Here is a 24,295-nt window from a genome sequence, read left to right as displayed (position 1 = left end):
AACTTTGAGTGCCAAGTTCTCATCTTAGACCTTTTCTCTCCCTTTCGCAGGTGTCCAGGAGAATCAAATGAGATCACAGTTTAAGTGTATTGTAACATAAAGAATGACGGACGAACATACAAATTTCAGGAAGTACTAAACACATGATTGAACATGCAGAAAATCCACAGATCTCATCGTGGGCAAAGCTTTGACCCTTTGCCAAGCCCATTACAGGCACTGCTCGAAAGCATCCCCACTTGCGTGCACCAGACCATTCCTTGCAGGAAGCAGAGGGAAGTATGAGGAATCACGGGGGAGGCAAGCCACCTGCTGTACGCTGTGACCTCAGCAAGTCAGGACTGCTCCAAAGCTCTGCATAATTCTGTATGTTTTCACTTTCAGGTGTGCTTTGGGGAGAAGTAAAACAATAAAAGCCAAGGACTCTTTCTGGTGGGAGAGGACAGCATGGCCCTAGAGTGGTACCCACTTCCCCAGAAGCATCCCCACCAACTTTGGCGAGATGCCCACTCCTTCCTCATTCCCTTGAAGCAGGGGTTGGGGCCCACTCACCAACGCTGGCCATGGTGTACTGGTAGGGCTCTGAGAGGAAGTGTGGGAGGGTGAGGACGAAAGCACCCAAAGCTAGGAGGAGACCCCCAATGCCGATCAGCCGTGGACGGTGCACCCGGCTGCCAAAGTAGCTGACGAAGATGATGAGGATGGCGTTGCTGATCTGCAGAGAGAGCAGAGGGGCCGAGTGAGGCCTGAGCCTTCGTGCCTACTCACACACAGGGAAGACTTGATTGTACCTGGCCCAGGAAAAATAGGGATGTAAGAGGCCACCTTGTGTCAGCCTCACTCAGAGAGCCCCACAGTGGGCCCAGGATATGCTGATTCAGCTCTCCCCTATTGTCAGAATCCCTTCCCAGCCTCAGCCTCTTGGACTAGACAAAGGAAAGTACCTAGGGACCATGAAAACTTCATAGCCTAAATTTCAACCATCTTAGGCCCAAACCTCTTGGGGCAAAGTCCCAGGAAGCTTCCAGTTCCAGCTGGCTCCTAGGAATAGTACACACTGACTAAATGCCCTAGGGACACTGGCTGAGTAATCAGAAAAACCACCAAGCAACGTGTACTATCTCATTTCCTCAAGCAACAACTCTCTTTTTGTGACAACAGTGGGACTCAGAATAGTGGGTAACTTGCCCTGGCTATGAGGTTAGGGACTGCCCGAGTTTAAAGCAGCCAGTGTTAACTGGACTGGTCTACTGCCACTTAGAGAAGCAGGTTTCTGCCCCACAACTCTGCTACTGACCTGGCCCTGGCCCTCCTTGGGCTTACTTCCACTCCTGTCAGTGAGGGAGGAGGACTAAGACACCCCAAGCTCCTTCCCAGCTCTAAACATCAGTAACTCCACGTTCTTGGTGCTCCCTGGAATGTGTGGTCTCTGAGCCCCACCTGAGCCAGGGAAGGGAAGTGAAGGCTCGGCTTAAGGAGCAAAGTCTTAAATGATAAAACCGAGTGTGGGCAGATCTTCTGACTACAACTCTGTCCAAAGAGATGATCCTCTGGCCCAGAACGTAAGCTCCTCTGGACTGGAGGAGCCCTGAATGTCAGTACCCACAGCCCTGCCCCATTCACACCACGGTCTCCTTCTGGCTGGAAAAGCAGGTGCACCTGTCTCAGGAAATAGGAGCCAGAGTCTTGGTATGTGGCTCTTACCAAGATCATCAACTGGCCACATCTCAGTTTTCTTACTTGACCTCTCAGCACCATGTGATTCAGGGAACCATTCCTTCCTGAAACATTTCCTTCACTGAGTTTCCTGGACACCACTTCTAGTTTTCTTCCCCTGGTTGTTCCTTCTCCCTTTCCTTGGCTGGTCTCTCCTTGCCTCCCTGAGCTCTCAGCTCTCCCAACTCAGGCCCTGAACCTCCGCTCTTGTCTTGGTGAGCTCATCTGGTCCCATGGCTTTCCATGTTCTGTGTGTGCTCCTAATTCTCACAGGCTTAGCACACCCAAACCTCATGCCTCCTCACCTACCTGAAAACCTGGGCTCCCACCCCAGTCCTCTTCATCTCCGTAAACGGCACCTGCATCCTACCAATGGCTCAACAAAACACCTGAGCATCATCGCTGACGGCTCTTTCATCAGCCACATGCTGCCGTCAGCTAGCCCACTGAATGGACCTTCAATGACCACCTGGAAGCTGCTTCTCTCCACCTCTCTCACTACCTCCTGGTCTGAGCCGTTGCCGTCTCCTCCCTGAACTTCTCACAGCGGCCTCCTCCCTGGGCCCCCTGCCTCCACTCTTGCCTCCCTGTAGCCTGTTCTCCACCCAGCAGCCAGAGTGGTCCTGCTGACACCTCAGGCCACTTTCCCTCTGTTCAAACCCCAAACAGTAAAGGCAAAATCTGCCCCAGAGCCTCCACAGCCCTACAGAGCCAGTTCCCCTCCCCCATGAAGGCTCTGATCTGCTCTCCTCCATCCCTCCCCTTCACTCCGCCCCAGCTGCTCTCTGCCTCCAGCTGCTCTCCTAGCTGCACACATGCACCCTCCTCAGGGCCTTTGTACTTGCTGCCCCTTTCTCTTACTTGTCCACAGGGCTCCTGGACATCTAACCTACTTTAGACCTATGCTCAGATGGAAACTTTTCATGAAGGGCTTCTCTGAAAAATGAAGGGGTGGCGGTGGATGAAATGGGTGAAGGTCCTCAAAAGGTACAAAATCCCAACTATAAAAGAAGTAAGTACTGGGATGTGATGTCAAGCATGGTGACGACAGTTAATAACTCTGTCCTCTTTATTTGAAAGTGGCCGAGAGAGTAGATCTTAAAAATTCTCATCAGAAGAAAAAAATGTTGTAACTACGTGAGGTCCTGGATGTTAACTAGACTCATTGTGGAGATCGTCTTGCAATATATACAAAGGTCCAATCGTTATGTTGCATACCTGAAACTAATACCATATTGAATGTCAATTATATCTCAATAAAAAGGAGGTAAGTATAACTTATCTTTATAATAATTAAATACCACTTATAATTTAAGTTCTATTTAAATATTTTTATAATTTAAATAGTTATTTCAAATATAGCCGCCACGGCCCTCCATGACTTTATTTTTCTTCATGGCACTTGTTGTAGTCTGATCTACCAAGTTTTATTTATTTCTATAAACAAATGTTACATTTATCACTAGAAGGATATATGAGCAGAGAGTTTGTCTGTTCATTCCTGCCTCCCCGTGCCTAGAGCAGTGTTTGACATATAGCTGGGGCTTTTGAAATATTTGTTGAATAAGTGAATGAATGAACAAATGATAGGCTTTTTCAAGAGGACACAGTTGCCCAGAAGACCCCTCCTTTGTCACCAAGAGTAAGATTGTTTATAAAACACACAGAAAGGGGGAATGAAGGTGTGTGTGGGGAGGGGAGTAACCCAGCCTGATCCAGGGGGTTGCTCCAGCCTCTGGCCAGATATCATTCTAGGAGATTCTGAAACGCATTCCTGGAAGCAAAGCATTATTCTTAAGCTTCTTAGATTTTATCTCCCCATGTTCTTATTTCTCTATCATTTTTTAAAGACATGATTGTGTCGGACTATACCAGCTAAGCTAACTGAAGCGGACTTTAAAAGGTCTGGGTGAGGGATGGCAGAGTGCCCCAAAGGGGGAGGAAGACCTGGGGCACCCAGGCCCTACCCATCTGGACTGGCCCTTCCAGCACTCCCAGGGCATGTGCTCGTTTCTCAGCGGGAAGTAGGACCTCCACAGCTGTTACGGCTGATGCTGGCTTAAGTCCTTGGTCTCCAAACTTTTCTTCAGCAGTGGAGTCCCTTTGCAAAAACAGTTTTAACGTAATATAACATAACATAGCATAACATAACATAACATAAACATAACATAACAAACATATATTATGCTATATGGTACAATGTAATATAATATGATATGACACAATATAATATATCATTTTATAGATATACGTGAAGCTGTTCTAGCTGAGGAGAGGAGGGCCTCTATAGTCCATGCCTCAGCCTCTCAGCCCCTCTACAACCCAAGCTCCACTGTAACACATCCATGCCCATCAGTGTCCCCAATCCAGGGGGCCCCAGGCAAACTGGTGGGAGGCATTAAGGATGGGGCCTCGAGGGCTCCCTCTGATTTTGTCTGCTCTGGCCTGGCCTTTAGCAGTGGGCAGGAGAAGCGGCCGCTTCACTGGGCAAGATGCTTGTGTCTTCTCCCATCAGCCAAGCTCCTCATCCTGCTGCTGGCCCTTTGTACCCAGCCCTCCTCTCCCCTTCACTCACCCATCAGCCTGGAAAGCTCTGAGACTGGGCAGCAGCTTGATTCTAATATGACACTGAGTAGCAGTGTGCTTAGAACACTGTGTTGAGAAGAGTCAGAATCTGGACTCAGCTGGAAAGACGACTGTGGTTGATTAGTGACACCTGCTAGGGATAGGACTGCAGTGACCCAAATGTCAGAGATTCTGTCTCCCCTCCATGAGTGAGGATGATGTGTGCCAGGGGCATTATTAAAGTCATAGGCCAGCCCAAGGAGGGGCAGTCCGTGGAGGGGTGCCAGGTCCCTGTGCTGTGATCCACGTTGTGCGGGAGCTGGCCGAGTGGCAGGAGCACAGCCTATGTGGAGGCATCACCAGGAAGCCGAGACACAGATGCACAGACAGAGACACACGTGTACACACACACACATACACACACACTAAAACACACAAACATAGACAGGAAGCAGTGGCTCTGGGAGGGAGCTCAGAGGAGAGGGCTTGAGGCCAGCAGGAGTGACTGATGGGCCACAGGGCTGCAGCTGGGCAAGTACCTGCACGTCCCAGGTGCAGAGACAACCCAAGTTGGGGAGTGTGTACAGAGATTCTGGCCATGTGTTTGCAGGAGAGGATTTGGGGCAGAGCAGGGCTGTGGACAAGGGAGTGAGGAGGACTGGTAGAAGCAGTGGGTTGGGGTTCAGAGGGGGGCCTTAGCATGGGGGCCATCAGCCAGACCTGGGCTCGGACGCTGGCTGCCCTGTATGTGTGGCTGTGGCCAGCCTCGATGGGGCAATCAGGCTTTAGCTGTAAGCTTCCTCATCTAGAACCACGGCTAGGCAGAGATGCCCCCACTCCTAGGACCTCGAGGGGGATCTGGCCCAGGGCAGGGGCTCTTGAGGGCACTGCTGTGTAGGCCACTGAGAGTGAAGGAGTAAAGGGCAAAGGAGCGTTTCCAGCTGGGAGCAGGATTGGGGATGGGGAAATAGAAAGGGGCCAGCTAGAAGCACCCCCCACCTTTTTTTTATGGCTCTGTCTTAGAAGCTGGCCTGGTGGAGGCCAGGCTTTAAATTACTACATCAACCTGAATTTTCACTAAGGGAAGATGGAATTCTGCTCTGGGAGGTAGAGGCCATGCCTCCACCCCAAAAGAGTGGGCCTTGTGGAAAGAGAAGAGAGAAGCCAGGCCAGGGAGACCCATCGCTTCACGTGGAATGACCAGCGTTGCAACCACAACAGAGGGGGCTCTCCTCTGCCTCTTCCTCCCTGGTTTCCAGTGACTCCCAGCTGACCCTGCCCTCTGACCTCCCACTACTGATCTCTGGGGCCACCCCATCTTCCTCTAACTCTGATATGCGGTCACTGAGGGACAGTGTGAAATCCCCATTGCCTGGACGTCACAGAGAGCTGACCTTGTATGGAAGTCAAGGCCACTGTGGGGCTCTGGCTCCTGTGATCCTCCTAAGACAGGAGCTACGGGGCCCGGGGCTGCTCCTCCACCCGCACGCCTAAGACTCATCTACCCGTGGACCATGGATGAGCAGAGGCCACGTAACCTTGTGCCTGGTCACAGAACTCAATGAGATAGACGCAGAGTTGGGAGGCAGACGGCCCAACACAGCCGGGGCAAGCCACGGCACACACTCAGCCCCAGTGCCCGCATCTGCCGGGTGGGGCGAGGAGAGCACTTGCTCACAGGGCTTCAGTGACTGCGCCCCAGAGTCCGGCGCTGCCAGAGGCTCTTTGCTCAGTGCCCAGTGCAGGGAAACCTCAGGAAATGCAGCTGCCACCACACCGGCCCCATCTAGCAGTCCCTAGTCCCCATGTGTACCTCCCAGCTCCCCGTTCCCCTGCCCCTCCCAGAGCCCCCAGTTGAACTCTGGATTGGGATGGGTGTGCACAAGTGGGGTCTGAGGGACCAGAACCTCCTGCTTACCTCATTCAAGCTGGAAATGAGCCCCGAGGAGGAACTGGAGAGCCCAAAGCGCTTCTCAATGGTGGTGAGGCAGCTCTTGAAGTAGGCGCTGTAGAGGAGCTGGCAGAGCTGCAGGAGGCCGTGGCAGAGCACGAACACCTGTGGGAGGAGACACGGGCTACTGAGGCCTCCAGATACCCAGCCCCGGCCACGACCTTGGCCTTTCACTGTGGGACCTCGGAGCAGGGAGGCTAGCAGTCTGGCCTGTTTCCTCAACTGTTACGTGGGAACACTCCCACCATGGGATGGTCTTGAGGGTGAAACAGTATCATGGTTACATCCATGATTTATACCCCACTCCAAGGACTGGCTCAGTGCCGTCCACTATTCCCTTCATTCCTGCCATTCACATCCGGTCAGCATAAACGGCCCTGCAGGACCACGGTGCTGGAGAAGCACCCCCAAGGCAGGGGCCTGACTCACCAGCCCCACATCCAGGGCACTTAGCACTGGGGAGTGCCCTCACTGCACCACTGAGCCCAGCGGGCACTGCTTTGCCCTCCCTCCAGTGTCCTGGGAGGCCTGGAGGTGACTCTCCAGCCAGTGCAGCTCACTCCCAGGGGCACAACAAGCCCTGGGTCACATTGCTTCACTCCTCTTGACCTGTCCTCCATTCCCCTCTCCAGCATCAGCACCCATTCTCTGAGGCTCACCTCTAATTCACCGTGATGGCACAAACCACCTGGTTTGAATGGCTACACCCCCCCAGTCCACTTCTCATCTGGGGTGTCTCTGGTTGTGCTTGCTTCTCTTGCATGGATGATAGGGGTCCCGGGAAGGCCCCAGGACATTGTCCCTGCATCCCACCCCGCCCCATAAGCCTGTCCCTGTGGGTCTGAGTGAATGTGAATGTGAGTTTTGGGTTGATGGGACAGATACACAGCTGTGAGGGTGGACAGCAGTTTGTAGCATCTGGAGTTGGCTCCAGGCTGAGCTCTGGGATTTCCTGGGTTCTCGGCTGGTGTGCTGGGCCAAAGCAAGCTCAGAGCCAGGAGCCCCACATCCCTGAGCTCCCCTGTGAGGTGCCCCTTTCTGGAGACTGTACTTTTCCTTCAGGGAAGGGTGGGGTGCCCTTACGTTTCATGGCCTGCCAAAGTTCTTCTCTTAATTGAAGGCCTGGCATCTTAGCACAGCTATTGGGGCTCCACCTTCATTTCCGTTTCCTTGCACAGCTGAGCCCACCCCATGTGCAGGGGCCTCTCTCCAGGCTGTGGGATCAGAGCTGACTTTCCCTCTCCTACCTGCCAGGGCAGAGCCTTTGTGAGGCCAGCCTGGGGCTTCTGACAGGGCCCGGCACTGGCTGCCTGCCCATGCATCGGACTCACGGTTTCCAAACCCAAGGAGGCCGTTACACCCACAAAACCACATGCCTCTCCCGACTGCCTCTTGCCTGAGCCCACGGCCACCTAGCTCCTCACCAGGGACAGAAGGAAGCCTGCCCATCTGCAGGGGGAGGGAGCACTCCCTCCCTGCCTCCCTAGGGAGACTTTGCTCTGCTTCCCCTCATGTACTGGCATTCTTGAGATTTTATAATAAAGGTGTTTTTGAAAACTAGTCCCCTGTGTTTTACAAACGGGGAAACTGAAGTCCAGAGAGGGGGATCCCACGTGCCTGCCCAGCATCCTGCACACAGTCGGCCCTCTGGGCTTAGAGGCCAGGCACTGGAGATGCCTGGAGTGGACCAGTCTAGGGCTGCCTGTCCCTCCACCGAGCTCCCTTAGCCAGTTCCCGCCCTCTTGGGCCCCAGATTTCCCTGTGAGGTAATTGGGCTAAATTGGTGGCTCTTAACTCAGTTTTGATCCATAACCACCTGGTGGGAGGTGGTGGTGTCTTTGAAATCTAGAAGTCAGGCCCAACCCCAGGCCTCCTGAATCAAAATTGGGGGAAGCCCCCTGATTTCTCCCCGGCGCCTCTCCTACTGGCCCTGTGCTATGCGAGCAGGTCCTGCCTCACCCCCAAACCACCTCTCTCCCTGGATTACTGCAGCCATCTCTCATTGGCATCCTGTCTGCCCCCTTAAAACCCTGCATCCCACCACCCCAGAGACAGCTTTCTCAAACTCAAATGCAAGCAGGCTGTCCCTCAAGTAACATTGCTCACTGCCCCCTGCCCCCATTCCCTATAAGATAAAAACCCGTGCCTTTGGTACAGTATTGAAGATGTTACAGATCCTAGACCTTGTCTGTCTCCGGCTCCATGCCTTGCTGTGGCTGTGTTTCATGAAGACTGGCTACACCTGTATTTCCTGTCCTACACGCATCTCTTCCAGTGTGACAATGACATTCCTTCATCAAGAGGTGGGGTCTCTGTTCCCTCGCTTTCAATCAGGGCTGGTCTTAGTTGCCTGCTTCTAATGAAGAGAATGAAGCAGCAGTGATGCTGTGTGACCTCTGAAGCTAAGTCTTGATAGAGGATCCATCTGGCTCCGTCTCTCTTGGGACCGTTAGAAGCCAGACATCACATCGTAAGGAAGCCCGGTCTCCCCTGCTTGTGGAGCGGTCACATGTCGCTGTTCCCGCCAACTCCAGCTAAAGTTTCGGTCTGCAACCAGCATCTGCTGCCAGACATGTTACTGAAAGAGTCTCCAGAGGATTCCAGCCCCAGCCTTCATGCCAAGTGGAGCAGAAATGAGCTATCCCACCAAGCTTATGTAGACGACAGATGTGTGAACAAACTGAATGCTGTCATTGTTGGAAGCACTAAGTTTTGGGTCGCTGTGTAATGCAGCACTAGATGCTTGCAACACCGGCTGTCACACACCTTGCCCTTCAAACTTCATCAAGGTCATACGACTCAAGTTCCCCACAGCACACATTCATTGTCTGTGTCTTTGCTCGCTATCTGGACAGAATTATCTTCCCCTTCTTGGTCTGGATAATTACGTCTTCTTGGCTTGTTTTGCCCAGCATGGGGCTCAGTCATGAGTCTAGTTCAAAGTCAGTTCTAAAAATCCCAGTACACCATTGCTGCAGAGGCCTCTTGCTGGCTTGGTTCATGGTTGGCCTTAGAAGGAGCATCTGGCAGGAGTGAGGGCTGTCATAATGGCCTGGGAAAGAGTACGAGGTCGGACCAAAGGATGGCCGTGGGGATGTAGGGAGAGAGCTGCAGAGGTTGAATGGACAAGTCTCTCACCGATTCAAGGTGGAAGAAAAGGGGCAGAGTCTCCAGCCTCAGGGCCAGGAATGGGGCAAGGCCATTCCTGAGACAGGGGCCCCAGGTGGAGGGGTGTATGCGGAGAGGGAGGGCAGCGAGTTCAGTTTTTGAACACCTGAGTTTCTGAGCATGAAGCTCAGAAAAGACCAGTCTCCCTCTAACCAAATTAGTAATGAATTAACAGGAGGGACTAACCTCTACCAAATTCCCCAGCAGTGTCATGAGAAGAAGGTGAGGACAATGGGAGAAAAAAATCTGTCTCAGGTCTTTTCTGAAAGGTGTGCCTTGGATCTTTCCAGAAAAATGCAGAAATCCCCCATTTTATACCCCCTGATATGAGGTGGGAGACCCACTTAGAGTCAGTCAGCACCTTTCCACGTCCTATGCCCCTCACAGGTCCATCACCAGCTTCTGGCCACTGCAGCCCTGTCGGGTCTGGGTGCGTTCTGGGTGTCTTGGCAGAAAGGCTGGTGTACACGTGGGCCCTTCATTCCAGTGGCTTCAGCAGATGGAGAGGAATGAGAAGATATATGGCCACAAGGGAGAAGATGCCAGCAAGGAGAAGAAGTGGATTGATGGTCCTTGCAGAGCATTCTGGCCAGGGCCACTCAAGGTCAAAGCCATCTGGCCCCACTTACTGAGCTGACACGGACTGGACCCTGGGGCCATCATCCAGGTTGCTTGACCTTACCAAGAACTCATTCCATGGCCAACATGAGATGGAGCAACAAACTGTCAACACTTACAGGAGAAATAGAACATGGGTTTTAAGTCTCTGGGGACGCACTGGTGGGAGGCGTGTTGCACAGAGGAGGGATACTCAGTAACTGGAGACTTCTTCCACTCCCCTCACTTGCCAAGTAACTGAGCCTCTCTGTTGCTGCCAGAGAAGTCTAGAGCCGAATTTCCCACAAGGTGCCACGCAGAACACCCCTCACTCGAGATGCTTGAAGTTGAGAGTATTCCCAGGAGAAAAAAGTTTGGAGAATTTTGCTTACGATCATCCTGCCTCATGAATATTTACAATTCATATTAGCATATTAAAGACTTTGAGAAAGTCAAGAACTGCTTAACTGCTTTATCCAAATTTCTCCATACTTCTCCAACCATGGAGACCCCCTCACCCAACATACACTTCTAAAAAGTATACTTAACAGATATTAGCACCTTGCAAAATATACTTTGAGGGAGATCCCATGTCACTTTTAGAAAGCAGCTTACTGGTAGAATCAGCCCTGTGAATTCTTCACAAAACGAAAATAAAATAAAGATGTGTTACACGGCCCTATCATCTTTCATAAAATAGCGCACCATGATTTCCTATACCCTCACTCTACTTTTTTTCTTTCTCGTGGCACTTCCGGCTTCCTAAAATTATATCATTCTCACTTACTGGCATGTCCCCCCACCAGACAGAGACTGCAGGGAAGAAAGATGATGAATGGTTTTTAGCGTGCTACTTCCCCATTGCCTGGAACAGTGCCTGGTCCGCAGCTGGGGCTCAGTTGTCAAGTGAATGAATGTGTCTTTTTTTTTTTTTAAGATTTTATTTATTTATTTGACAGACAGAGATCACAAGTAGATGGAGAGGCAGGCAGAGAGAGAGAGAGGGGGAAGCAGGCTCCCTGCTAAGCAGAGAGCCCGATGCGGGACTCGATCCCAGGACCCTGAGATCATGACCTGAGCCGAAGGCAGTGGCTTAACCCACTGAGCCACCCAGGCGCCCTGAATGTGTCTTTAAATGTGCTAACTCATGGAGTCCTTGCTCCAGAAACTCGTCCGTCAGAGTAGCCATTCAGGAAGCTTGAAGGAAGCCATGCAGGTTCGTTGCAATGGTCTGTCCTCAGTCATGTATGAACCCCTCCTTCAGTGCTGCCTTAGGTCAGTCCTCAGGCTATAAAGGTCACCAGGCACAAAGAAGCATGTGTCCTCTCTGCTGCCCCATTCGTTTACTGGGCTCAACGCTAAATCATTGTTGGGTGTTTCTAAACTCAAACTAAAAAGTTCAACAATGAAGGAGCTTTCTAGGGTGGTAGAAATAGTTTATGTTTTGATTGTAGCTGTATTTATGCAGGTATTTACATCGTCAAATCTCATCAATCATTTAAAATCTGAGCTCTTATTAGATGTACAGTATATTTCAATAGAGTTGATTTAAGGAAAAATTAATTTTTAAATAGACTTGCAACCATGAAAGCATTCAAAATAATGTTCTGAGGCTTTGAAGGGAATTTCACAATTTTGTTTTTTCTTTTTTTTTAGAGGGGCAGGGAGGGGCACAGAGAGAGAGAGAGAGAGAGAGAGAGAATCTTAAGCAGGTTCCACACCCAGTCAAGAGCCCGATGTGAGCCTCAATGTGAGGACACTGAGGTCATGACCTGAGCTGAAATCAAGAGTTGGACGCTTAACCAGCTGAGTCATCCAGGCATCCCATTTCATTTTTTAATATTATGAGCATTGGCAGTGTCATTGGAATACATGTATTTATTCAAGGAGCCCACTTTGAAGGGGGAGAACCCATGTACAGGGCAAACTCTGTGTGGGTGCCAGTATAAACAGCTAGGTTTCCATGTGTGTAAAACTGTGCACGTCTTTAGACACATCTTGTAGAAGGAAGCTCAAGGAGAAGGCTAACATGAGGGAATGTTCCCAAATCTTCACACCCACAGCTCCATTCCTCCCACAGCACTAACAAACGTGAAGAGGATGCCCGGAGAGGAGACTGGGGTGGTCATGCAGATCTTTCTTCTAATGAAGAGAAATCTTTTTGCTACCTGTGTCCAAGAGCTACAAAAGGCTGATGAGCAGCTGTGATGGCAAGTGGAGGTTCAGACTGGGGTCTTGGTCAAGCTTCTGGATGTAAGGAATAAAGCCATAAAGAGTGAACCATAAGTACACTATAAGGACAAGAAGGGAAAGCTTCGCAGCTCAGGATGCATGAGAAACGGTCAAAGTGCAGCCAAGATGGGGTGTCCTTGACTCTACCTGTTCATCACCCTCTTTTTCAACCTAAGCGTTAGGACGACAATCTGAGGCATCCACTCATGATTACAGAGACCCTGGGCAGAAGTTCTGAAATGCAAACCCCATGAGGTTGCTACCTGTTTGATCACTGACTCTGCTGTGAACCACTTCTGATTTTGTTCACACATATCCTGGGGAAGGCAAAACTCCAAAAAATTCACCGAGCCTGAGGTCCACTAGGATGTGATGTCTCTGAGGTAATTTGGTATATGAGGGAGCCTAGGAGTGGGAAGAAAACCCTTCGGGGGGGATGGGGGACTGACCAAGACATGGGCTGTGACTGCCCAGTTGGAACAACTGCTTCATTCTACCAGTGGTTGCTGCCAGCAATCCCAACAGAGCTATTCTTCAGACAGAAGGAAGGAGGGAAGGAGGGAGGGAGAGAGGGAAAGAGGGGAAGGAGGGAGAGAGAGAGAAGAAAGAGAAAAGAAGAACACAATAAGACCTTATTCTCACTTTCCCCAGCAATTTGGGGAGAGGTCAGGGGTGCGCTGAAGGCTCCTCTCCAGCTCTCTGAGGGAGGGAGGAAGCAGACCCCACAGCACTGCTTGCTTTCATCCCTCCAGCCTCCGGGAGTCAAAATCTGGCTGCAGTGTCCCTTCTGTTGTCCTTGTCCCTAGGCTGGAGCTGAATGTACCCCAGACAGGCTCACACATCTGGTGGGAAGCCCCAGATCTGCACAGCCATGCTGACAACCCGAGGGGGTCTGAGCGACACCTGGCCTTCGGAAACCCTTTTTCACAGTCAACTGGAATCCCTCCTATGTAATCACAACTCCACTTCCATCTCTTTTCTCTTTTTCATCTTTCCCCTTTATTCTGAATCAATGTATCACACACATATGTTTAAAAAAAAAAAAAATCAAGTAACACTGAAGGGCTTAGAACACCGAGGCCCTGGCCTGCACTCAGCTCTAGCCCACCACCCATGCTGCAGGTTGGGGACAGCCACCTCTGGGGTCAGCTTTTCTATGCATTACACCCATGCATATCAAAATAACACGCTTGTTCTGCAGTTTCCTGATTTGCCACTGTAGACTGCCTGCCATTAGAGGAGAGGATTCAACTCCCTCGCTCTTGCGTCTCCCATCCTTCCCCCTCCTCCTCCCAACTTGTAATCATTCTCTGCATTTGTGTGTTAATATTGGATCATTTCACTCTGTGCCAAGCCAGCTGGGAGTCTGAAGGAGCCGGGCTTCCCTGCTCAGCACACACCCATCCTAGCTGATGGTTCCTCAGCTCATGGAGAACATTGTTTGTGCTTTCCAGGGGTCAAAGGATGCTCTATATTGCCCCCTTGGGGTTCAGCCCCACTTCTCATTTTCTGTATCTGCAACACCTTCTCGTTCTAAGTCTGTTGCTCTCTAGGGCTGTGCCCAGTCCAAGGGCTCCCCACACTGTAGGCCCTATGCATGCACCTGGAAATGGTCCTTCCTTGGTCCATTGACATTCCCAACCATCTCCATATTGCTGAAATGATTGCAACTGTTCATCTACTCATAATCTCTTTCCCTTTTCCCTCTTTTTTCTGTTACTGGCTTTCACCATTCTTTCATTCTTTATTCTCATTATAACGAGAATGATGGAATTGAGGGAAGACAAACATGTGCCCAATCTGCCATCTTGAATCATAAACTCAATGTCTTTCTTGATGCTAATCTAGCAAACAAATTGATAATTCTGTACCCACTTTTCCAATGGGGAAAAAAAGCAGTATATACTTGTCAGTGGACTAAAAAGTCAAAGCAAAATGTGTACCCATGTCTTTCTCTACAACTCTCCCCCACACCTCCCTGTTACATTCATGCATTCTGCTACCTCATTTACTTGACCACAGTCTTCCAGAGTGGTTGGAGTGCCTCCAACAGAAGGCACATGGCCAGAGAGTGGTGCTGGCTCTGGGTGTCTGCCCAGCTCCACTGGTATTTGTGTCTTTCAGTGTCTCTACCCTCATGGCCCATTGTCAGTCCCGGCTGGCAGTTCACCACATGGGTAAGACCTAGGAGGTGAGACTCTGGGCAAAAGAGGCCATAGTACAAATGGGGATGAAGAAGGCAACTCAGAAAGGGTAACTCCTAGCTGTTGCCCAGTGACCTCAGAGACAAGTAGGACTATCAAAGGGGAGGCAGGTCTCTGGGAGGGCTCCTTTGAGGCCCACCTGAGAGGCTCCTCAGAGCTGGATGGGAAACAGGTATCCTTTTCCTTGTCCGCCAAAAGAAAAAGAAGGGAGCCAAGCAAGGACTCAGATGTGAAAATCCTTCACCAGTTGGCCTCTTTACCCCTCCTGTACCTTTTGCAGGGTGTGACTTTGGATCCAAACCATGGCCCCATGGCCCCAAAGGGAAATGTCTCTTTCAAGAAGTGATTCAGGAAATCAAATATTTTCCCATGCAGGAAGACTGTCTGAACAAGATAAAGTTCAGAGATTCAAAATAGCCAGTCTTGGGTCAAAGTTGATGGTATTCATAGCGGCGATAATAAAAGGTATCTTTAGTGTTATTATGAACTAGAAAAATGCCTTTGATATGACAGGGTCCTGGGAGCCCTTGGAAGTCTAAAAATCAGGATAATCTAAAAAGAAAAACATGATTTCCACTACTGCTTCCTTGTTCCTTAAGAGGGAAGTAGCCAGGCTGGAGAGTTGCAACTGGGAACCAAGGGGAGGCCGGTCAAGCCAGGCCCCTGATGGGTCTCTCCATCGCCCCCTTGGCAGCTTCTACTGTCCACAAGGTGGCCTTACTGTATAGCAGGGTTCTCCTCCTATTACTGAGAAAGTCCCCTCTCCGAGGCCTGTGAGAGCTGCTTCAGGGAGGATGGAGGCTCAGTGGAGGCCAGGATGCCACAGGAACTCACAGCTGGCACGGAGGAGCATCACACCCAAGTGGGCTCTCTCCCACTTTCATTTTGCCCAGGGGGTCCTGGCCAAGGCACCTCTTGGAGCTGGGTCCCCACCGAATTGAATTAGGTGAGATCTTTCGGTCATTTTTTTAGTTTAGTCTACTCAGCTTAGATAAAAATCTCACCTGAAGTCCTCTATGTAAGAATGAAATTAGGATGGACACTGAAAGTCCCAACCTGCATAATTCCTTTAGTTTTTGTTATTATTTTGTGGTTTTTTTTGTATTTAATATTATTATGAGCTAGAAAAGGCCTTTGATAAGCCAGAGTCCTGGGGGTCCTTGCAGGTATATAGACCAGAACCATCTGTAAAAACATACAGCTTCCATTGGGGTGTCCTTGTCTGAGGGGACGCCGGGCACAGAAAAGGGAGGTACAAGAGCTCTCTAGCTCCTAACCCCGGTGATTCTCAAATACTTTGGGCCGTGGTTGTTTTGCTTAGGTTTTCTCCTGTCTGACACTTGGCTCCAGGGAGGGAAAAGGCAGATGGCTGGGCTGATTTGGTATCATTTGTGAGAGAAGATAAAATGAAGAACAGAGAGTGAGAGATGGCCTAGGATGATGGGAACCTGAAGTCTGGGCTTTAGAAATCATGGATTAAAAAGAAAATTCTGGTAGAGATGAAACATGAGCACATGAGACTAAATGAACTTATCAGATTAGCTAGGAACATGGTGCTCAAGGGTTCTCAGAAAAAACAAAACTTTGAAACAAACCTATCATTGACATTTATGTGAATACGTGTCCAAATTCTTCTGCAGAAATTCCCAAAATTATTTACTTATTTTTTAAGTCAGAAAAGCTTTCCTTCGTGGAGTACAAGTGTCATTTGTGTTTTCCGGAATCTGGAACAAGAGTAATTTGTTAGAGTGAAACAAGGCACCGTTAGGGAAATTACTTTGAATTCACGTATGACAGGAAAAGAACATTCAAACTGTATTAATATGGAGACTTCAACCTATTTTATATTCTTCCTATACTTTGTAGTAAAAAGACAGGTTGTTACTATTTTCCCCTCACTTCCCTGAAGGAGGGGGAGCTAGTTTTTCAGAAAGAGAGAAAGGGGGGACTGGAGACATGGTATCCAAAGAGTTTAGGACATTGAAGCTGATCCCCAGGAAGCTGGTCGGGAGGAAGGCTGGCTTGCGGCTCTGGGGAAGCACCAAGGGATATTTTCTTCACATCACCTTGTCTGTTTACTTATTTTGTCTTTCCCCATGTGTCAGTCTTGGTCACCCCGTATCTTCTGCATCTGGCTATCTAACACATAATAAATGTCCAGTCAATATTTGCTGCGTTCTGTTCATCCCCATACTACCCTGAGAGGCAAGCAGGATTCCTTTCATTTATGGATGAGGAAACGGAGCTTCAGTGAAGCTTACACAATTGTCTCATGTCACACACCTGGTAAATGGTAGCAGCCAGCTGACGCCAAATCAGGCTGTCATCCTGCTCCACCGAGCTGCCCAATCTTATGAGAGAATTTGGGGGAAGAAGGCATCCCTAAAATTGTTTTTATCACGATTGGTTATCGGGGCACCTGGGTGTCTCAGTCGGTTAGGCGTTGAACTACTGGTTTCAGCTCAGGTCATGGCCTCAGGGTTGTGAGACGAAGCCCCGAGTGGCATCAGGCTCTCTGTTCAGTAGGGAGTCTGACTGGGATTGTCTTCCTCTGCCCCTCCCCAACACGTGTGTGCGTGCTCTCTCTCTAATAAATAAATAAATCTTAAAAAAAAAAGAAAAAGATTGCTGGCTATGTAATTGCCAATCCAATGGCCTCCAGAGGTGGCTTACCTAAGTTCTGCAGTGTTCGACACATTTGTTCCCCTCACCTTTGTGATGTCACCTGCCATCTCAGTGCTCTTGCTCTGTCTGACTGTCTCTTCTTAGAAAGCCCTTTTCTGGCTTCCCAGATAATGAGGGTGGTGTCTGGGCTCTGTCCTCAGCCCCTTTGCCCGTCTCCCTATATAGGCTGGCACTGGGCACCCCACTCACCCCCTGCAGGGCCACCCTGGAGGCCCACTGATGCCCCCTGGCGCAGCTGGAGGGCAGACCCCCTCCTCTAGCCCGGACCATGCAGTGAACCGCATTCCACACATTGCAGCTTTGACGCTAGGCCAGTATCTGAGATTCGTGACCCGAACCATTATCTTCCCCTGGATCGTCTCCACTTCTCATTTCAGTTCTTGCCCTGGGATGTCACCCTCCAAACCAAGACTCAAATCCACACCAAGCTCTCCAGCCCCACTGCCGCCCTCTACTCCAGTCACTATCAGATCCCACCCGGCCACTGTGACAGGTTCCTACCCTTTTCCTCAGCCTACTCCCTCCTTCTTGCAATCTGCTCTTGGGCCAGTAGTCATCTTTTCAGAAACCTGAAGTTTAACATTCACACAAAAAAGGCATAAGTCACAGAGGGCAGCCTAACAAAATTTTACAAACAGGCCACGTAAGGGACCAGTACCCAGATCAAAAAGCAGAAAGGGCCTTGCTTCCCAGAAGCCCCTCGTGCCCTTCTCTGCCACGCCCCACCTCCCGGAGAACAGCTCTCCTGACTTCCAGCAGCACAGGTCAGGCTGCCTGTTCTGTACTTCATGGAAATACTATGGATCACATACTATGTCAGCATGATCTTCTCAACATGGAGATCAGAGCCTGTCCTGACCCTGTCAAAAACCCTCCGACAGAGTCCGACCAGCTCAGATTAAAAACAAGCAAAGTGCCCCAGCCTCCAGGGCCCTCCCTGTCCCAGCCCCCAGGCACCTTCTGCTCTTGCCACGTTACCCACCACCTGGGCCTCTTCTCAGGTACCGAGCTACCTCTGTTCAGCCTGGGTAGAAAGTAGAAACTGAGCGGAAAATTTATAACCCCTGTGAGATGAGGTGTTGCCTCAGAGCCTTTGAGGGTGGAGGTCATTCACCCTCCCCGGGGGCTCTTTACTCCCGTCCCCTCCCTGATCTTTCTGGTGGAGGAGAATGTCCCTCCTGTTACACTCTCCCCATTGTTCATTGGGGCAGTGACCCTGGCTGCAATTACAACCACCTGCCCTATTTGGGGCCCTGAGGCAATTCTGGTGCCTCAAGTGTACCTGTCACCGGGCAGGAGGGCAGAGGAAGGAAACAGTTGCAGAAGCAGGGCTGCTACTTGATGAGAGGAGGCTATGGCTTGGCCCATGCTTCATAACCAATAAATCAATGGGAAGGATTACATTTTGGCAAGTGGCACCACTGGTTCCTGAGGTCCCTGTAAGCCATAAGCAAGTGGATGTGAAGTGATTAAAAGGTACTGTAAATTCCTTGTACAGTGGGTTGTTTTTTCCTTCCTACTGTATTCCAAAAAGTTCTGGAGCCTGGTAAGTTGCTTAGCAAGCCCTTGTAACTTTTTTCACTCTCCTCAGAGTTTCACCCTAGACCAGCTCCCTATCAGAGCTCCCAAGCATCTCCATTTGTAGAAATGAAAGCTCAGACTCCTTTTTGACTCTTGGCCCCGCCAGGTGCAGCAGCAGAGGAGAGACTGGAGCCTCACCCCTGCAGGGTGAGGAAGGGAGCAAGTGAGTGAGCATCTGGGTGTGGCCTGGCCCACTGGGTGAGGAGCCTGAGAAGGTTCAGTAGAAACAGGTGGGTACCCTGGCAGGATAAGGAAGGAGCCCTTGCCCAGGGAAGCCCCCGCCAGGGATGGCCCATGCCCACCTACTCTCCACTGAGTAAACCATCCCTAGCCTCTCCCGGTAAACCATAGCGCGCTCAGCCCATCAAAGCCACAGGGAGGACTGAAAACAAAGCATCTAGAGCCTGTAAGAGAGTCAAACATAGCTTGAGAGGAGGCTGAGCGGCTGCCCAGCCTGAGAGGCCAAGGCACAGACTTGTGTGTGTGGCTGCCCATGGGTGCAGACCCAGACACTGCACTGGGCGCCGCTCTGGTGGTTCAGCACCCTCTGTCCTGCCGCTCTGGAGACAGGGTGCCCCCAGAGGCTCTGGCACAGACACAGTGGGGCACGCAGGCACACACATGCACCAGATGGGCGCGCTCAGCCCGCTACGCCCATCACGTGCACGCACAAAGGTGGGGACTCTCCTGCAACAGGCCTGTCAGTGGCAGAGACAATGCTTTCCCACATGGGAACGTGTCACACCCTGATCCGATCATCCTGGCATTCCCCTGCATGCTGAGGGACCCAGGATTCACAGCCCCGGGCTGTTCTCCCAGAGGCCCACACCCTTCCAAGATCCCATCACTCTGGAAGAGAGGCAGCCCCCTAAAACCTTGGCCCCAGGTGAAGCAGGCCCTTGGCAGCCAAGACATTCAAAGGAAAACCCAACCTGCAACAGAGTGAAGTGATTGCTCCCACGTAGGAAAACCACATTTCTGTAGTTATTCCCTCCCTCTGTTCTCCTGGTGGCAGATGGAAGGATGGCAGGAGGAAAGGGCTTTGTCCCACACTCGAATTTCTCTACCCCCTCTGATACTTCAAGGGAATAAAATGTCTTCCCTCAGTGCTAAGCTATGATCATGATTCCAGAATCTGCCACCCGACCTCCTGTAGATCACAAGAGGGGTGTTCTTCCTGGTAGTCTCTGTTCCCCCCACTGACCCATTAGAGTCAAAATATCAAAGATATAGACCCAAAGGGTTATACCACGTACTGTGCTGTCCCCCAACACTCTTTCTTATGATCCTCATGACTGATCTCATGTGTCTCTACACCCAACTCCCTCTGCCTCTGAAACTCACAGCAAAGTACTAGGGACACTCTCTACCATGTATGCTGGGCCCAGCCTCTTTGCCGGGGATGACAGGTTTAACTCTATCCTTGGATTAGGTTAGGGTCAAAGCCCTGACTCCTGGTACCCGTGAAAGTAACATTATTTTGAAGTGGGCTCACTGCAGATGTAAGCAAGTTAAGGTGAGGTCATACTGGAATAGGGCAGGCCCCCAGCCAATGACTGATGTCCTTATGAGAAGAAATTTGGATACCGAGATACACAAGACAATGGAGGCAGAGAATGACTGATGTGTCTGCAAGCCAAGGAATACTAAGGACTTCTGCCAGTCACTAGAATCTGTGACCCCGTTGGTCTTCATCTCCTCATTCAGTGACATAACCATGTCCCTCTGGTCCAGCTGTCCTCAGCTGACCCTCGCAGAAACCTGTTTCACCTCCGCTGGGCCACCACCTCTCCTCCAGCTCCGGGAGGGTGTTCTCACTGACTTTCCAGGTGACTGAGGAAGCAGGTTGCTTTATTTTTCAATTGTTAAGTCCCTCCAAATTCACCCACCTATTTCCTTAATTCCTCTATTAGTCACTTATTGTCCACTGTGGGCAAACACAGTAATAGCCAAGGTCTCCTGTGCTGGGCACCCATTTCCTGCCTCACCCTTGTTCCCATCCTTGATCTGTCTTGCCTTTAGGCTCCTCTCCCCAACACTGGGTGTCTCTTTACTCATTCTCAGGTTCCTCTTCCTTCTATCCACAGCTGGAGGTCCCTGAGAATGTTCCCCAAATACAGAGAAATCTGTTGCATGTGAGCCAATAGTTATAGGAAGCCCATGCAAAATGGGGGTGTGGTGTGCTCCTTCTCTCCTCCAGCTGAAACTCTTTTCCCTTCTACCTTTCAGAGCTGTTGCACAGAATGCCCTGTCTTCCTGGCTGATGACAAATCCTCACCAGGATCAGTCCATCTGCAAGCATTCTGCCACAGGCCAGAGAACAGATTCTACTCACCATTTTTTTCTAGATCTATAGAGCATACAGCTCCAGATTGACTTGCTCTTCCAGACTTTTCCTTTTCTAGACTCACTGCAAACCTGTGCCTGCCAGCATGCACACCTGTAGGAGGCCTCCTTCCTTTGCACAGCTGGCTCTGGGAGGCACTTGTGTCTATTCCTTAAACACACCTCTCTGCGTGTGGGTTCTGCCTCCTGTTCACGCTGTTCTCTGCCTAGAACTCTCTCATGCACCCTGCCCTCCCTTGACCCCTTGTCGGCCTAGCTCTGATTGCCCTGTTAAGCTCTGTTTGCACATCACTTTAATGCCATCACCCTTGTGATTTCAGGGCAGTCATGGATATATTGGGGGTGGTCAACTCCTAAAGACCTCACTTAGTTCAAAACACACACAAGTCAAGACTTACCTTCACTGCATGTGGGCTCTCCCTATGATGACTGAAACAGCGCCTCCCTCTGGCAAAGGTGCAGACACAGTTTATGATTCCTTTGGACTGCCAGCTCTGATAGATCTGATTGGGGGCTGTGAGTATGTGCGTGTGTATGTGTGTGTGTGTGTGTCTATTTGGGGGGGTGCATTATTTGCTCGTTTTGCCCAGACGGAACATAAAAAATAATGTGATAAGCAGATATATATTGAATACCATCATGGGCCAAACATATTCCATAGGAAACCAAGGGCCAAGCAGGGCCAGACCCTTCCTGGGGCTCCCATTTGTTAAGAAGATGAGGGATATGTACACAATAGTAGTATCTGCTTGTAAGGGGATATGGAAGGTGCTGGAGTGGCCATACATGTAATGGTGCCAGAGGCACTCTGAATGTGAGACCACGAGGGAGAGGTCCCTGGAGAAAATGAGGTCAGAGCTGGGTTTTGAGGATGGGGAGAATGTCAGAATGTAGAGAGGAACAAAGAGGTCATCCTTGCCCAGAAGACAAGATGAGGAGTGGAAAAATGCAAGTATGACAGGATTAGGGGTCAGGAAATAATCTGGTTAGCCTGAGAAAGTTCTGGTTAGGTGAGAGGAGAAGACCAAGTCAGGAAAGAGGATCGGTGCCCAAGGAGAGCCACAGAATTTTCTCTCTCTTGGGCCATCACTGAATACTTGTGGGCAGTGATAACACTTGTCAACCAGTTCTAGAAAGGTTAACCAGTAACAACAGGAGGAAGAGAGGAGAGAGAAGGAAGATGAGAGGCAGGTAGGCCCATGCAAGGTCTTGGAAGAGTTAGAAGAAGCCTCCCGTCTGGGGGTGGCCGTGGACCGGTGTATGTCAGCATGAGAGATGAGCTCCAGGGGAGGCTGTGACTAGATGATGAAGTGGAGGTGGGGGCTGGTGAGCAGCCAAGGAAAGGGAAGGAAGGAACTCAAAAGAAAATGGAATCAGGGTGAGTGGTGACAACTATTCAACCTCACACCCAAGGAGAAAGGAAAAGATCCTTTGGACCATATGGAATTCAAGGACTAACCTCCAAAATAAAATGGAAACTTAGTAGCTACATGTAGGGTTTTGAAATAAATCCCCCCTTGGGCTTTATGCAATGTTGACACTATACTCCTTGAGTAAGACTACAGCATGGGAAGATGTCTTGTCCAATTATCTCTTTTACCTTTTGCTCCTTTTCCCCAAGGCCAGAAGAGCTCTATGCCTTGTTAGAATCCACAGAGCTGTAAGTTACCATCTTTGAGATGGAGAGTTTGCCTGAAATGGAGCCCCGAGGAATACCCCCAAACAGAACTTCACTTGCTAGATTTGCAGGAGAGCCAGGAGGCTGCATGGCTGTCTGGGACAAGAAGTCTAACTTGAAAGATGAAGGATCTGGAGCAGGATGGTTGCTAACAACGTATGTGATTCGGTCCAAGTTGAGTATTTTGTCTAGTCTCCAGGGGCGGGCAGCTCGATCACCAAAGTTGGCACCAGGATGCAGGTGGTTCTCTGCAGCCATCCCCAACAGCACAAGGCCCGGGCCATCTAGTCTGGGTCTACTTTCTCCATTCCTTCAACGTATTTCTGGACTTTTGCAGACAGAGGGCTACTCCTTCTGTGATCTTGCCTCTTTGACTTTCCTATGTATCTCCTAAGGTGCTCTTCTCTCCTCCCCTCTGTCTGCCTTCCTCCCAGTTCCACTCCTCAGCTTGGCAAGGAGGGCGAAGAGGGAGAAACACTGGTGGGCCTGCAGAAGGAAAGGCAGAAGGAACTGGGTGGGAACAAGTCTTCGGGCAGAGAGTAGAGAGGGCTTTAGTCCGCACTGCAGAAAATGCCCAAAGCCTCCCTTGGAAACCTTCCTCAGGTCTTAGGCTGGTGTTTGAGAGGGAAGGAAACTGTTAACATGAGAGGTCAAGGCAGGAAGTCAAGAAGGCATGCTAGCCTCTTTCCCATCGGAAAGCTGTGTTTAGATAAAAGCAACCAGAACATCCTTCCCTCTACCCACACCCTCTGGCACTCCCTCCCACATCCCCTGCCCAGGACCCCAGGAACTGACAAGGAGACAAGGCCGCAGTGATCTCCCCCGCTGCTTGGAGGGCTCACTCATGTCAAGGTCTCCTGTGCACTGTGACATACCCCATCTAAACACAGGAAATGTGGGAAGGAGTGGGAGCAGGGGGGAAAGCAAGCCAATTTCTCAAATTCTCTGTTTACCTATAGTATTTGATTTTAACCTATAAATATCATTAATTCGAACACCCCTGACCTAAGAACATTCGCCATCTCCAAACGACCTGGGGTAAAAAAGATTGAAACAGAACTCAGCCTAGCACACGGCAAGTCTGTGGGCCCAGAGCACCTCTGGAGAGTCTCTGAATTCCAGCATGCGGCCGGCCATGCTCCTGCAGGCTGAGAAGCCTCTGTGCTCTGCACCCTCCCAACCGCCTCTCGCCTGGCCCAGGGGCAGGTCTCAGGGTCTGACGTGCATAGCCCTTGACTTTGACCCTGGGTACACGCAGCAGGAAGCTCCCCAAGTTCCTCCCATCCACTATGGCTCCACATTAGAGACACTCCTTGGAAACCATTTCAGTTTAATTGACTACTTCCCATCATCTGCTTTAGCGGAAATTTTGGGGACAAGGATATCACAGACAACCCAGTGACCTCTGCATGGGAATCAGTGTCCTGATATGTGCCTTGCCTCAGAGTAGAGGTTCTAGAATTTCAGGATGCATCAGAATTACACAGAAGCCTTGTTGAAACAGCCTGCTGGGCTCCACCTCCAGTTTTAGATTCAGAAGCTCTAGGATAGGGCCCAGGAATCTGCATTTAG

The 24,295-nt window shown here is 50.4% G+C and overlaps 1 protein-coding gene across 1 annotated transcript in view; it reads right to left on the bottom strand.

Moving 5' to 3' along the window:
• The window catches only part of SLCO2A1 (solute carrier organic anion transporter family member 2A1), a 77,048-nt gene that overhangs the window by 34,571 nt on the left and 18,182 nt on the right, over positions 1 to 24,295 (bottom strand). The window contains exons 2-3 of the mRNA XM_032869667.1: positions 6,200 to 6,337; positions 553 to 715 (exon numbers count right to left, since the gene is read on the bottom strand). Of these exons, the coding sequence (XP_032725558.1) occupies positions 553 to 715; positions 6,200 to 6,337 (301 nt within the window). The remainder of the gene's footprint in view (positions 1 to 552; positions 716 to 6,199; positions 6,338 to 24,295) is intronic.

Source organism: Lontra canadensis, unplaced genomic scaffold (assembly GCF_010015895.1).
Source record: "Lontra canadensis isolate GAN:19392208 unplaced genomic scaffold, GSC_riverotter_1.0 scaffold38, whole genome shotgun sequence".
Lineage (NCBI taxonomy): Eukaryota > Metazoa > Chordata > Mammalia > Carnivora > Mustelidae > Lontra > Lontra canadensis.
Note: the sequence above shows the minus strand (reverse complement) of the source record. Positions and strands in the feature narration are given on the sequence as shown.